Below are 15,015 nucleotides of genomic sequence, written 5' to 3' on the forward strand. Positions count from 1 at the left end.
TCATTGGGATTGTTCAGTTTTTCCATTGAACTTTCACGATATTTATAAACTTAACTTCACCCTTTTCACCATCAATGACTCCTTCATCATTCATCTTTTTTCATCTCTTTGCTTCTAAAAGAAGGTCGCGATTTTGTTGCTTCTCGTGGAGTTAAAAGTCATCCCAATGGCACATTGTCACTTGTTGATGCTCATTCAGAAGATGAAGGTTGGTTCAAATGTGAGGTCAGAAACAAGGAAGGTCAAACGGCAAGTGGATCACTTTACATCGACATTATTGGTAAGTTTCAAGTTGATTCACTTTTTGAATCAATCTTTTGTTTCCTTGCAAATCTTGCATTCATTAGCTTGGATTAACTTAATTTTGGAAAAATTTCAAACTCGATTCTGTTCTGTTTGCCATTTCAATGTTTATAATAATGGATGCCGGAGTGAGAAAAGGGAAAAGTAAAGGTTTTCAAGAAGCATTTTGGGATGAGGATGATGATAAGAAAATGCATCAATCATTGATATAAGTCAATGTTGATGACATTTATATCTCCACCTTTCTATTATATGTAAACCTTTTCTTCTTCTTCTTGATAATGATTCTCATGAGATGTTGATTTATACATTTAACGTTTTCTTGTCCAAAAATATTTGGTGATATATTTTTTTTGTTTTGTCTCTTGTTGTGTCTCTTCTTGGATAATCAGAGAAACCATCGATAAATCCATTTATATTTGGCTCTGATCTTCGGGAGGGAATGAGAACTACTGTTGTCTGTTCAATTGGCCTTGGTGAGCCACCTTTCAGGATTACTTGGTTAAAAGATGGCATTCCCATTGACCATGGTAATCCTGATCTACGAGTTGAAGCCTTAGGAGATTTCACTTCAAGCCTTAAGATTACCGATATAAGACGAAAACACAGTGGCAATTATACTTGTAAAGCAGCCTCAGCGAGAGCACCTGACATTTACTCAACTTTTACAGCTCAACTAATTGTTCAAGGTAAGCCAAGTAACTCAATCTATCCAAACATTGTCCAAATATCAATGAAATACAAATTAAAACTAATGAAACTTTCATCCAAAATTTAAACATCAATAAACATGAAACAACTTTAGCTTCAAAATTTCGTTATTACCAAAAAAATTCAATAGTCTTTTGATTAAACTCAATTCTGTAAAGATTAAGATCAAGTTGACACTTTTGCTGTAAAACAATCAAATGATGAAAATTAAACTTCAATTTGCGAACAAGGAAAATCTGAAGATTTTTATGCAAAATAAATGGCAAGAGGTAAATTATGATGATTTTAAACTGCCTTTAAGCCTTTGCAAAATGAACATTTAAAAGATATTTGATCATTTTCTTGTCACAATAAAAATGCAAATAACCTAATGAAGACTCGACTTTATAAAAATGTGTCTTACAAAAACCAAACTGTCAAGTTTCATCAGAAATGTTTGAACTCAACATTTAACTCAATCTAAATTTACCAGAATCAGCTTCAAATTATGGCCTTTCTAACCGTTCTTGCTACAATAATAATGCAAAATAATGCGAAAGTTGAATTTTAACCCAAAGCTAACCAGTTTTGTCGGTTAAATTTGGAGTGAAATAAGTGAAAACCAGAAAAGGTTAATTTTATGATTGACGAGAAGAGGCAACCCAAGATGTTTACTAGTCACTTGGAGGTTGCCTTTCATCGCATTGAATGGATAGCTAATGTAACCACAGACTCACGTAACTCATTACACATTATAATCTCGTCTTTAATATAACATTTGCTTAACTCATCGAGTCACTGAAAAGATTTAATGAAATGACAGTTAACCTTTAATATCATGTTAATAATGTAATGTTTACCTTTATTAGTTGATATTAGGCTTTTTTTCATATTCAAACTCCAACATTATGATTATGCCAAAAATGTCTACTTTTCAACACAACAGACTAACACAATGTTTTAGATTATGTTTGTTCAACTCTTTTCTTTCCTCACTTCGTGTGCTTTCATGTTAAATATACCTGTTTCTTGTTGTTAATATTCATGTATTACTACTAGTAAGGTCATGATAACATGTTGACAGTTTAATGTAAATTTTTGTTCACCTTCTTGACTTTCATTTGGCAAAACCCAAATGAATATATTATAACCCTGATTTGATGTTCAACAAACAAGTTGACTTTTCCTTTCCTTGTAACCCTTCTTGTACCATTAGTAAAACAGTTGAAGTATTGAAGCATAATTTTGTCAACATCATTTTTCATTTTCCAATATGAATATTTTATCCCATGAAACTGACCAAACGTTAAGGAAATCAAACTTTTCCTTCAACACCTTTTTTCTCAAACAAATGTAAATACATCAAACCTTTTAGATGTTTCACTTTTTGGTCAAGATTGCTTTTGTGTTGCAAAACAAACTTGACCATTTTGTCCGGTGTTTACCCAAAAGCTCAATGAATTTATCTTTAAGCTTACACATGAAGCTTAACTCTTGATTACAGTAAAACTTCAGGATAAATGCTCTTCAGTTCATTGTTTAGTTTCATTTCAATTATCAATTGACACAAAAATAGTTCATGAATGTTATTCAATTGTATTACTTGAATCTTGAGTCTTTTGTAATTTTAATGCTTCATAATTGTCAACTTTGATTTACTTGTAACAGTAAATTTTGTGTTTTTTTCACCTTTTCATTTACTTCTATGATTGTTAGTAATACATAAAAGTTGATATTACATTTATCATGATTATTATAGCTGTGAACATTGGAGGATTTGCAGGGTGAAAAAACAGATCAAATATATTAACCGATATATTAATAGCATAAGCTAATTGAAAAGCATGAAAAACTCATGTTATAATCATTAAACATTTTTGTTGTTGTTCACCATCAACTTAAGGTTAACTTGCTCTAGATAATTATTTTAATTAAATGTTCATTTAATTGAAACCTTTTTCCTGTAGTTAATCAATTTTATAACATTTTAATGAATCAACTTGAACTAAGCCAAGGGTTTATCATCAAAATTATAATGGCTTGTAATCGTTTTCAGTAAAGAGAGCAAAGATTTAACTCAAACTGTTTTTCAATCTTTAATCTGTCAAGTTGAAGATGCTTCAGTTGATTTGGTTTAATTAGGTTCATGATTTTATTGAAATTAACATTTTACATAGAAGAATTGTGGATTCACAATTCATAGAATCTTTCTGTTTCAGAATTAGTTTTCATTTCGATAAGACAATTTATTTATTAATTTGTTAGGGAATCTCAGTATTAAAATGTGACGTGAGTCTTTGGCCACATTAGCTATCCATTCAATGCGATGAAAGGCAACCTCCAAGTGACTAGTAAACATCTTGGGTTGCCTCTTCTCGTCAATCATAAAATTAACCTTTTCTGGTTTTCACTTATTTCACTCCAAACTTAACCGACAAAACTGGTTAGCTTGGGGTTAAAATTCAACTTTCGGGTTATTTTGCATCATTATTGTGACAAGAATTGTTAGAAAGGACATTTTATGATTAAAGTTGATTTGATTGTTTAGATTGTCTTGAAAGCAGTTTTTATCATAAAATTGAGAGTGTTTTTTGGAGTTTTTTCAAGGAGTTGGTAAGCTTATAACTGGTCATTTTTGTTATTAAGGTTGATTTGACTCTAATAAACATATCCATTGGGTTGGATTGAAAGCTTTGAATTGATGTTCATCGTGAAAGTGAAAATTTTTTACAGTAAAAATAATTTCTCATGATTGCTGGGAGTTGTAATTTAATTTTGTTTTTTTACGCCATTCACTTTACTTTTCTTGATTCAATTAATCTTTTCCGTTAACTATCACTATTAGTTGATTAACATGGGAATTTGTTGGAATGAATATTATGAAAATGAGAAAAGCTCTGAAGATGGAGTAATGATAAATTTTGGATCGTGTTAACAATTAAATATCTTAATTTCAATTCATTTTGTTTTTTTCATATTAACGTTAACACTTGTTTACCAGCTATATATCATTTTGAACCTTTCATGTTGACTACATTTGCTGATAACTCTGTGTAATCAGTTTGAATATATTTGAATATCAGTGAAACCTCTTAAGTATTATCATTCATGGTAAATTATATTTCAAATGAAAGCTTTGATAACAATAATATTATACAAGATGATTCAGGGAGAGAAGAAAATTCATTTTTCTTTTCCCTTTTACTTTTTTTTCTTCTTCCTCTTCTTTCCATTCAGCTTTTCCCAAAAGTGCAAATCAAGTGAAATTATAATTTCTTTGTTGATGTTTGTTGCCCGATAATTTACAAGATGAGATGAAATGATTTGTGTGTTCATCTTGTTTTTAGAGAGTAATTTATATTCATGATGATTTTCATCTAGTAATTCAGTCTCTCTTTGCTAGATAATAATAATATTTTATTAATATCAACATGATGAGCAGGGAGAAAAATTTGAGCCCTTGTTTGTTATCACTGAATGAGTGAAAAAATTTGTTATTGGTAAGTCAATTTGATAGAAGACTTGTCAACAAGAGTTAATTTTTTGTTGAAAAAATCAACAACTGAAAAAGGGGTAAAAATGGCGATTTAAACATGAAAGTGACAGTTTTTTTGTTGATGGTGAAGAGGTGGATGAAATTGATAAACAAAAATTGTTGAAATCTCCTTTGAGGTTAAACAATATAGATGATTATGGTGATAATGATGCATGAGAGAAGAGTCAAGTTATGAACAATAAACAAAGCATAATTTGAATAACGCACAAAATGTGTTGAGCTTTAGCCGAGCTGTTAATTTATTTACTGCAACTCTTTATGCTTTTTCATTGTCTTTTAGGCTTTTTAAGCTTTCTAGGCTTTTCTCTGTCTCCCTCTGTCTCTGTTTAATCGTTTTTGTCTTTCTTTACCTTCTGCTTGCTTTAAATGAATCTGTTAAACGTTCAACTCTTTATCGATAATTAATTAAATAATTACTGTCTCCAATTGATTTTGTTTCATTATGTTTCAATCTTGTTAACTCTTATCAGAAAAGTCAGTTTTCTTGGTGTAAGTTTATTTAGATTTGTCGTTCATTTCATGTAACCACCATTTGTTATTTGTGCTTTGTCATCATTTTTCATTCGTTTTTTATTTTTTCTTTGTATTTAGCTGCTCCTAAATGGATATTAAAACCATTGGAAAGATATTCAACTATACGTGGTTCAAAGGTTTTGATGAATTGCCAGGCTGAAGGAATCCCACCTCCGGTTTATCAATGGAAAAAGGCTCGTAGATTGGAATCTTCAGCTTCAAATGAGTTAATTGGTATCGTCAGTGGACCTCATATTCATGTTTTAGAGAATGGTTCGCTGGCTATAATTGATTCCACCAAAGCTGATGAAGGTGATTATGTTTGCGAGGTTACCAACAACAAGGGACCCTCTTTAACATCTATATCACGCCTTGAAGTCCATGATCCGGTGCATTTTACCAAATCCTATGAGCTGGTCAAGGTTGAAGCTGGTCTTAAAGCTGAAATTATCTGTGATCCATTGGGTGACCAGCCAATTGAAATAAATTGGAATCGAGTAGCTTCATCACCAACAGTAGCCTCGCCTTCATCGTTACCAGTGACTTTAACAAACGATGATCGACGATTAGCAGGTATTCTTGGTATCAATGGTGTCAATGGGATGAAAATTGGGCGAGAATTGATTCCTTCAAGTTCACATCATTCATTTTTATCATCATCGAGATTTCAAATTAATCAAGATGTTAATGGAAACAGAGTAATATCCCATGTAACCCTAGATTCTCCTCTTGTAGAAGATTCAGGTACATTTATTTGTACTGCCAGCAACTCTTATGGTAAAGCTGAGAAAACAGTCCATTTGATTGTCCAAGGTCCACCTCGATCTCCGCGCAATTTAAGATCAGTTGAAGTAGCAAGTCGTGATATAACCATTGCTTGGGAAGCTCCTGATGATGGTAATAGTCCTATTCTTGATTATCTAATACAATATACATACAATAATGGTGAGTTTATTAAGTGAACATTTCTTCTTTTCTCCTATTTTTCTTGTTCCTCTTTTTTTATCTTCCTCCTTGTTACCTTGAACAGTTCTTTTCATCTATCATCATGAAAGTCATTCTTTGTTCTGACCTCACTTCTCATTCTCCCTTTCATCATCATCATCATCTTTCTTTGGCTATTATATTTAACATCATTTGCTTCTTTATTCCTTCTTGTTCTTAACAATACTCTGAAATTTTTGGTTTTTCCTCTTTTTTTATCCTTTCGCATTTTCATCTATTCCCTTGTTAAACTTCCTTTTTATCGTCATCATTATCATCTTGCTCAGTCCCTATGGTAAAGATGAAAACTTAATGCTTCGTTTGTTTTCTTAGACTGTTAACTAAATTTTTTTTATTCAACTTTTCCTGATTGTATTTGTTTCGCATGTTTCTGGTTAATTTTGGCTAAAATATCATCAAAGGATGATATTATTGTTTTCAAAACTCGTTTACATTTGATTAAATTTAAATGAGAAGTATTAAGTTGCATTAGGAAATGAGCAGAGTTTTAATTTTCTTGAAACCTGATTAGTTGAACAAAAAAATATTCCTGAGCTTTTAATGAAAGAACCAGTATTACCTCTCTCAATCTTACTTTCTTGATTCTATTATTTGGATTAACTATGTTAACGTTGATTTAATGATCTAATAACTCAAAAATAATAAGATTAATATACTTTGACTTTGAGCAAGCTTATAAATTAGCAATGCTTATTGAAATATCCTTTCCATCATGCAATTTGATTGATGATATTGTTTAATTATAACTATCACACGAAACCAATCGTTAACTTGAACGATTATTGAAATCATTTTTTTACATTGATCTTTCATCTCATAACATCACTAATTCCTCTCTAAAGGTATTTGGACCAATTCATTTGAAACAACCTCAGTGAATCCTAAGGAGTGTACAGCGTTGATTTCAGGCCTTTTACCCGAGACAATTTATCGGATTCGAGTATTGGCTCAAAACACATTTGGACGAAGTGAACCCAGTGATGAGATAACTGTACGAACTGAAGAAGAAGGTAAAAAATTGAATATCATTTCAATTCAACAATTTACTAATCTTATTCTTTCTATTGTGTTACAGCGCCTGGAGAAGCTCCAAACAATGTGCGGGTTGAATCTATAAGTTCACAAACATTGAAAATTATTTGGAACAACATTGGAAAAACCAGGAAAATTGAAGGTTACCATATTGGCTATAGACAGGTCCATGGTTTCAATTCAATGAGGGATACCTTTAACTTCAAATCAATGAGCTTGAATGAAACTTTGCGACAATTTGATGAACTACAATATCAACTGAGTGATCTCAAGAGAAATACTAAATATGGTCTTGTTATTAGGCCATATAACAAAAAAGGTCCAGGAGTTACTTCAGAAGAAGTTTTTGCTCAAACACTTGAATTTGGTAAGCAAATTGATCAATGGATTGACAATCGTTCAATTTTATCTAATCGAAAAGTAATTAAATTCATGATGAATGAAAATTGTCAATCTAAATGGCTTTAGGTTTGATTATCGAAAAAATCTCATCACAATTGCTGAATGCTTTCTCATTCAAATTAGATTCGAGGTAAAATGATAGAAACAACTGATTTCATAGATGTTTACTGTTGACGTAATTGTGATAGTTATATGAATGAATTGATTTCATGACACAATAATTGGTTTTAGGCAAATAACTGACAGATTATTGATTCATCTATTCACATCTAATCAACTTTCTAATGTTTGTAATCTAAACCTTACTGGACAATAAGTGTAGTCTGATATTTCAAGTGAGATAATCTAGACAATTAAACACACCAACAACCAACAAAAAAACAACGAAGGGATACCAATGAACAATGTGCTTTTTGATTGATAAACTTTCAGATTTTTTTTTCTCCTTCACCATTGATTGACAATACATTAACTATTTTGACCATGACTTTAGCTTGATTATCAGACAAACAAAGGGAAGACAAGAAAAACTGTTAACTTGCATTAACAATGACACAATTCAATTAATGGTGTAAACTCTTCTTCTTTTGTTCCCTTTTCACCTTATATTTTTTTCACCTCCCCTTTTCTGTTGCCACACCAGATCCTCCGGGAGAGATTCATGTTAGAATTAACGTTGTTACCCATCGATCATTAACTGTGGAGATTATTGAACAAGATGAAGTTAACCCAATCAGTGGTTACATTGTTAATTACAAGACCAATGCAGAGGATTGGGAAGAAGTTAAAATCTTGGGTCATCGGAAAAATTTTGTTCTCGAAGATTTACGCTGCGGAACAAAATATACTGTATCCATTTCTGCTTTCAATAAAGCTGGTCCTTCCCAGGAGAGTCAATTACTTGATATCTCAACTTCTGGCCATGGTGAGTTGAAGCAGGGAAAATGTTGCTTATTTTTCATATTGATAAATTTAATTTACCAAGTCTGTAAATGCAATTGGAAAAGTGTTGTATTATAAAATCAAGATTTAAATCATCAACAGACTTGATTTCATCGTTTATTCAATTTGTTTTGTTTGACTCTAGAAGTGTCAATATATTTTAATAATTTTACTTTTTCTTTCTGCTTAATTTTCAGTGCCTTCACCTGGATCACTAGAATCGTTGTTGACAGTTAATTCAACGAGCGCCTTAATCGATTTAAGTGCCTGGAGTGAAAATGGTTGTCCCATTTTATCTTTTGTGGTTCAATACAAACTACACTTCCAAACTGATTGGATCATGTTTTCCAATAATATAATGCCTTCACAGAGTAAATTAATTATTCCTGACTTGATACCTGCTACTTGGTATGATTTACTTATGATCGCTAACTCTGAACCAGGAACAACAGAGGCTCAATATCTTTTTGCGACTCTAACTCCAACTGGAGGTAATTTTCTGTTTATGCTTACATTTTCTTCTCCTATTGAATTTCCTTTGTATGATAATCTAATCTTGTTTACCCTTTTTTTGGTTTTGATATTCAATAGGAACTATTCCTCCAATTTCATCTAACACTTACTCAAATTGGGAATTGAATCTTGGTGATCCTGTGGTATTAGCTCCTATTTTATGTGCTTTCATTGTGTTCATAGTTATCTTTATTACTATTGCTATTCTTATGTCTACTAAGCACCAGCGAACCGATAACTCTCAAGAGACCTGTAAGTTTCATCTCATCTCAAAATCTAAGGCCAATTCAAGCCACACGTCTTAAACCAAGTTTAATTGATTAATACTTTTTTCACTTTTACTAAAGATAATACAAATGATAGGCAGAAAATGGAAAGTTTATCAATGTCTTCCTTCGCTCTTCCAGTCGAGTCTTCAATTGATGGTGAGTTCTTAAAATTTTATATCATTCAAATGAATAATTGATTGTTTACTAATTTTTCATCCACTTTGATTAATTTAGGTAAAAAGATTTATGAAACTGTTCAACGTAAATCTGGTTACGGATCTTACTACACCTCACCTTATGCTGCTAATCGTTTGGCATTTTGTGAGCAAGAAGCTTCTCTTACGTCCAATTTGCATCAAATTCAGAGGCACCCAAGAATGGATCCTGACCCTCCTTATGATGTTTTATTAACTCGAAATTTCCGGCCCAATTCACCTGGTTAATCGATATCATTTTTGATTTCTATTGTTACTTTTTTTGGAGAATCTACACGAACAAATTATAACAATTGCCATGAACAATCAAAGAATTGACTTCATCTGTAAAATAATTCTCAATTTCAATCATTCACATAAGATTTAACCTGAAAAAATGCTTGTCAATACCATTAATTTTGTTTTTTTAATGATGTTAATAATTTTTGCCTCTAACAAAATTCAAGTTAGATGAAAACAGATTGTGTCTACTAAAGGTTTAATCAAAAACCTTGTGTCCAAATAAGTAATCAAATACCAAAGATTTACATTCATATAGCCATTAAAAGGGTTAATTAGCGTTAATCAATGTAATAAGCCAATAATATAGACTACATTGAGAATCGTTAATGCCCAAAATCGGAGCTCAAATAGGTTAAATTTTAAAGTTTAAATTTCAAAAACTGGTGATCAATGATTAAATTAGGTTATGTATAATGAACCTAAACAACTCGTCAACAAGTTCTTAATGCCAAAATTTTGTAATAAAAATACTCATTTTAAACACTTAATGATTTGTGTCAAATTATTATTTATTCATTGATAACAAAACAGTGCAGAGTAAATATCTTGATCATTATGCTAAGAACATAAACATTCTTATCAACGAATAGCAAATTCACATATTCACGTTCACGTTAGTTCTGTTGAAAAAATTGAGCCATTTGAATAACATGAAATTTTTTTTAATAAATAAATGTAATTGGAAGATCTAATTCCAATAATGGTTCATACAAAAATTTAATTTAACAGCTAAAATATCACTATTGTCTCAAGGTTTCACCCTTTTGGTGTATCTCCTTTCATTTGACTGCAACTTCTTGAATCGTAATCTTTGTTCTTGTTCGAGTTCCTCTAAAGTTTTTATTCGGTGAACATCAATACCTTGACTAACAGCCTCCTTAATATCGCCAAACTCTTTAAAATGCAATAATATGGAAACACATTCTCGTATTTCCAAGGATTTTGCACCTCTCATTGCTCTAAAAGGCAAAAATGATAACGGGAAACGGTAATTTGGTATTTTTAATGAGCTTGCTTTCTTGAATGAATGAGGAGCAGTTGATCTAATTGATAAACCACCAATAATGTAAATGGCATCATTGTCGTATTCACAAAGATCTTTGTCAGAATGAGGTGTAAGATAAATTAATTTCTGATCTTTGTACAGCTCAGTGAATGTCTCTTCGTGAAAACTCAAACTTGGAAGCAAAGTTGATAAGCATTCTTTCTTATGTCGATCCAAAAGTTCCCTTAACATAGCATCTCTTAATCCGGTTACTACGATGTTGAAAGGTGAAGAGGCACTTCGATTTAAAGCCATAGCCTTTTGTAAGTCGAAAATTATTCTTTTGGCATCTCCAACAGTATATTCATAATCACAATCAATCAAGATTTTCTGGCCATAAAGAAAAGCAGCTAATAGATTGGGAATAAAGGAGCAACGGTATTCGAGATGGCGAAGTCTTGTGAAGTGACTATTTAACCATTCACCATAAATAGGAGCTCCTGTCAGAGGATCGAATTTCAATCCCATAGTTGGTGATAGTCCTTTGTCAATCATGTTTTGTAATTCATTGTAAGATAATGATTTAGGCTTTAGAGATTTCATCTTTTTCTTGTATTTCAAGTATATTTCTTTTTCTGATAGTTTTTTGAATCGATTTTGCCAAAAATCACGAGGCATCTTCATTAACTCGACCATCTGATTGATTTTGATTGTTGACGGAATTTCACCATTGTCAAATTTTTGATATTCGTAAAGAGAAAGAATTTCTTTAATAATCTTTTCATCGTCACTGTTTTTAATTAGTTCTCTGAACGATTCCACAGTCAATTCTTTATATATTACATCCATGAAATCATCTTCGTTGCTTGAATCGCTATGATGCCGTATTATTTGAAAATTGAAACATTGACTAGAGCTTTTTAGATAGCACATGAGAGATGGTGAAAAGGACGAAACTTGGTAGGCAAAGCAAGGTAATGTAGATGATTTAGTGAGTGAAAATTTTGATGAACTTAGCGAACATATTCCCTTCCTGGAAGAAATCTTGAACGACATCGGCAAACTCAAAATCCTACAAAAAAATACAAAAAGAGTATTAATGTCATATTAAGATTAAATTGACAATAACAGAGATTTAAATAACTTACCATTTATGTTTCATTATGTATTTATGAGCTGCCTTGGAAATAGCATGAAAATCGCAGAGGAAGAAAATTAAATTACACAATTAACACCATCAACTTATAAAAATAAAAACATGAAACCAGAATGTTGTTTGTAAAGTCTTATTTGTCTACCTCGTTGCTATGGCAATTCATATGATTCGCAATTTGAATTCAATTACAGCGGCGCTAGTAAAAGCCGCAGGACTACCAGTCCAAATCTGCACTATTGATTGCATAATAAATTTGAATTTTACCCAAAGTTTTCATCTAACAACCAATGACTCTAAAAATTGAACCAAACTCCTCAATTCCGTGGACCTTTAGGTCATAATACACTATTGGCAATAATGATAGGGACATCATGTTTTTCTCGAGAAAAAAGGATTGCTCGAGACTTAAAAGGATTTTTAAGCTCATGATGGCTTCATAGGATAATCTGTTGGCCATATGCTGAATTTGACTCAAAAACCTGCCGACTGGAAAAAAGGTCTAATTAACCATGTTCATTAATTTAAAACAAGTTAATTTTCGGAGACTTCTTCTTAAGTCAAACAAGGCTTAGCGTGAAAAAAGTGAGCTTGCAGACTTTCGTACAACCTTACCTTAGTATAAAAATAAATTCAAAAATATGAAATGATTATTAAACATTTCATCATTCAGAGTGGGTTATAATGTTAATAGAAAAGTAATATAAATAAGCGAGATTTTAAGAAAGATCAAAAATTTTTACAGCTTTATTTATCAACAACTCTAGTTCGTTCAACACTTGTATGATATTTACACCAATCTGTTACACAAATAACTTACATTTTTAGAAAATTTTCTTTAATTTTAGACGAACTTTGTTCTGTTCAAAGTCTTATTCAATTCACGAAGACTTCTTTTCAAGATTCTTTCTGTTCTTTGTTTACTTTCAACTTCTAATTCTTCCTTTGTTTTGTAACGACAACTATCTACGCCATGGTTTAAGGCAGCACCAATATCTTGATTGTCTTTCAAATGGTCCAAAATTGTAACGCATTCACGTAAAGATAATTTTTTTGATTTTTTAAAAACAAAATAATAATCCAATGGTAGGCGATAAGCTTTGATTCCTAATGATTTGCATTTAGGAAATGATCCAGCACGATCAAGGGTTGACATAACGTCAGGTAGACCACCAAGAACATAAACTTTTTCCGGATCATACTTTTTCAATGCATTAGGAGCGTAGGGTGAAAGGTAAATGATATCATCCTTTGGAAATAAATCCATAAAATTTTGCTCAATCATCTGAGCACCCAGATAGCCAAGTTCAGGATCATTAGAAATCATTGTTTGTTTCATAGTCTTTTTACATGCCTCACTGAACGGGCCAGTTAGCATAATGTTGAATGGAAAGGTTTGTTTAGAAACCGCTTTGATTGCATAGAAAATATCCCAAACGATCTTTCTTGTTTCGATTATAGAAAGTTCATAATCACAATCAATGACTAATTTAGGACCAAACATGTAACCCGTAATGAGATTATTTTCAAAACTATGTTGAAGCTCGGATTTGCGGAGCCGCAAAAAATGTGAGTTGAGCCATTCACCATACAAAGGTGCGCCTGTTGTATCGTCAAATCTTACACCCATAATTTGTTGTCTACCAGCGGCTCTTTCGACTTCTAAATGTGGGTGACGCTCTGGAAATGGTTGTGGTGGTTTATTCCGCCGCTTTTCCCTATTCAATTCACGATTTAATAGCAGGTTAAAAGTTTTTTCACGCTTATTGTGACTCAGCTGTAGCAGCAATTCCATATTTTCAACTGTGAGTGTTGAAGGCACAAAACCGGTCTCAAATTTGAGCAACTCGTAGCTATATAAAATGTCTCTAATCGAATTTTCATCATCCTCGTTTTTAATTAGCTCTTTAAACATATCAACAGTTAATTCTTCATATTCAATATTGGGTAAAATATCGTCACCATCACTAGAGTTGCTGCATTGCCTTGTAAATTGTAAACTTGAGCAAACTTGACTAGTCCTGCAGTTTGTATGAAATATAAATGATGCCTCGAAAAATGGAAGTATAGATGATTTAGTGAGTAAAAATTTTGATGAACTTAGTGAACATATTCCCTTCCTGGAAGAAATCTTGAACAACATCGGTAAACTCAAAATCCTACAAATAAAAATACAAAAGGAATATTAATGTCATATTAAGATTAAATTGACAATAACAGAAAAAGAACTTACCATTTATGTTTCATTATTTATTGATAATTAAGACACCCGATGACACCTTATTTAGAGAAAAATAACAGATGAAATAAAATCATATCAAAATTCATGAAAGATTGACTTTGAATACAGAAACATATTAAAAACAAAATGCTTGCTCGAAAAGTGCTTCTTGTTTCCATAGTAACTCAATCTGGTGAGTCCTCATTTAAAAAAATCTGAAATACAAAAATAACCTAAAATTAAAATACTAATCACTGATAATCATTTCAGAATCTAAAAAATTGTCAAAGTTTACGAAGCTAATTGTGACCTGTAAACCGATGAAACCGAATCTTCCATACTAACTGGTAAAAACTCAAGAGACAAAATATTTTGATTATCAAGACTGAAATGTCAAAATTTTTTAAAACAAAAAAAATTCATATCTGAGCCATTAAACTCTGAAAAATAAATATTTCTGAAACAAAATCATGATCAAGGTTCAATAATAATCTTTCAACGAATTTCAACCTTTTCCGGATTATTTCCATGTCTTCAGTTTTTGATCTTTTGAATTTTGAGTTCAAACACAACATTTAATGATCTCAATCGGTGATTTGGATTGAATGGTTGAAAATGAAAAATTTTGCTCTTCAGTTGAAGATAAATTATGATTTGAATAGTTTAACTGTAGGAAAAAATGAATTGATTTTGATTGAAACATTTAAGCTTTCACTTCAATCTACCTTAAAAGACCAATTGAACGGTTGAAAATTATCTAAACTGGTTTCGCTGATTGAAAGTATGAAAAATCACAAGATGAATTGATTATATCATGATATTAATAAAAAGCGAAACATTTTTACCAATTCAAACCAAATTGTACAATCAAATTTGATAAAGATTCATAATAAATGAACGCCATCTATTGATCCATCCATCTAATGATTTTTAT

The 15,015-nt window shown here is 31.4% G+C and overlaps 3 protein-coding genes across 3 annotated transcripts in view; 1 reads left to right on the forward strand and 2 right to left on the reverse strand.

The window, feature by feature from the left end:
* The window catches only part of LOC107367228 (cell adhesion molecule DSCAM-like), a 57,671-nt gene extending 47,461 nt beyond the window's left edge, over positions 1–10,210 (forward strand). The window contains exons 4-13 of the mRNA XM_015934912.3: positions 122–280; positions 696–992; positions 5,141–6,007; positions 6,910–7,077; positions 7,143–7,466; positions 8,145–8,426; positions 8,641–8,934; positions 9,035–9,208; positions 9,304–9,381; positions 9,460–10,210. Of these exons, the coding sequence (XP_015790398.2) occupies positions 122–280; positions 696–992; positions 5,141–6,007; positions 6,910–7,077; positions 7,143–7,466; positions 8,145–8,426; positions 8,641–8,934; positions 9,035–9,208; positions 9,304–9,381; positions 9,460–9,668 (2,852 nt within the window). The 3' untranslated portion in view covers positions 9,669–10,210. The remainder of the gene's footprint in view (positions 1–121; positions 281–695; positions 993–5,140; positions 6,008–6,909; positions 7,078–7,142; positions 7,467–8,144; positions 8,427–8,640; positions 8,935–9,034; positions 9,209–9,303; positions 9,382–9,459) is intronic.
* A 158-nt stretch (positions 10,211–10,368) lies between these two features.
* LOC107367401 (uncharacterized) lies at positions 10,369–11,948 on the reverse strand. The gene is made up of 2 exons (XM_015935104.3): positions 11,856–11,948; positions 10,369–11,779 (listed from the first exon to the last, which is right to left on the reverse strand). The coding sequence occupies exons 1-2, from the start codon at positions 11,867–11,869 to the stop codon at positions 10,471–10,473; spliced, it is 1,323 nt and encodes a 440-aa protein (XP_015790590.2). The 5' UTR covers positions 11,870–11,948; the 3' UTR covers positions 10,369–10,470.
* Positions 11,949–12,577: 629 nt separating this feature from the next.
* Positions 12,578–14,209, reverse strand: LOC107367393 (tRNA methyltransferase 10 homolog C). Its single transcript, XM_015935093.3, has 2 exons — positions 14,094–14,209; positions 12,578–14,019 (listed from the first exon to the last, which is right to left on the reverse strand). The coding sequence occupies exons 1-2, from the start codon at positions 14,105–14,107 to the stop codon at positions 12,705–12,707; spliced, it is 1,329 nt and encodes a 442-aa protein (XP_015790579.2). The 5' UTR covers positions 14,108–14,209; the 3' UTR covers positions 12,578–12,704.
* Positions 14,210–15,015: the final 806 nt, after the last annotated feature.

This window comes from Tetranychus urticae, chromosome 1, assembly GCF_039701765.1.
Source record: "Tetranychus urticae isolate SD_2017Ah chromosome 1, NJAU_TeUrti_SD_1.0, whole genome shotgun sequence".
Classification (NCBI taxonomy): Eukaryota; Metazoa; Arthropoda; class Arachnida; order Trombidiformes; family Tetranychidae; genus Tetranychus; species Tetranychus urticae.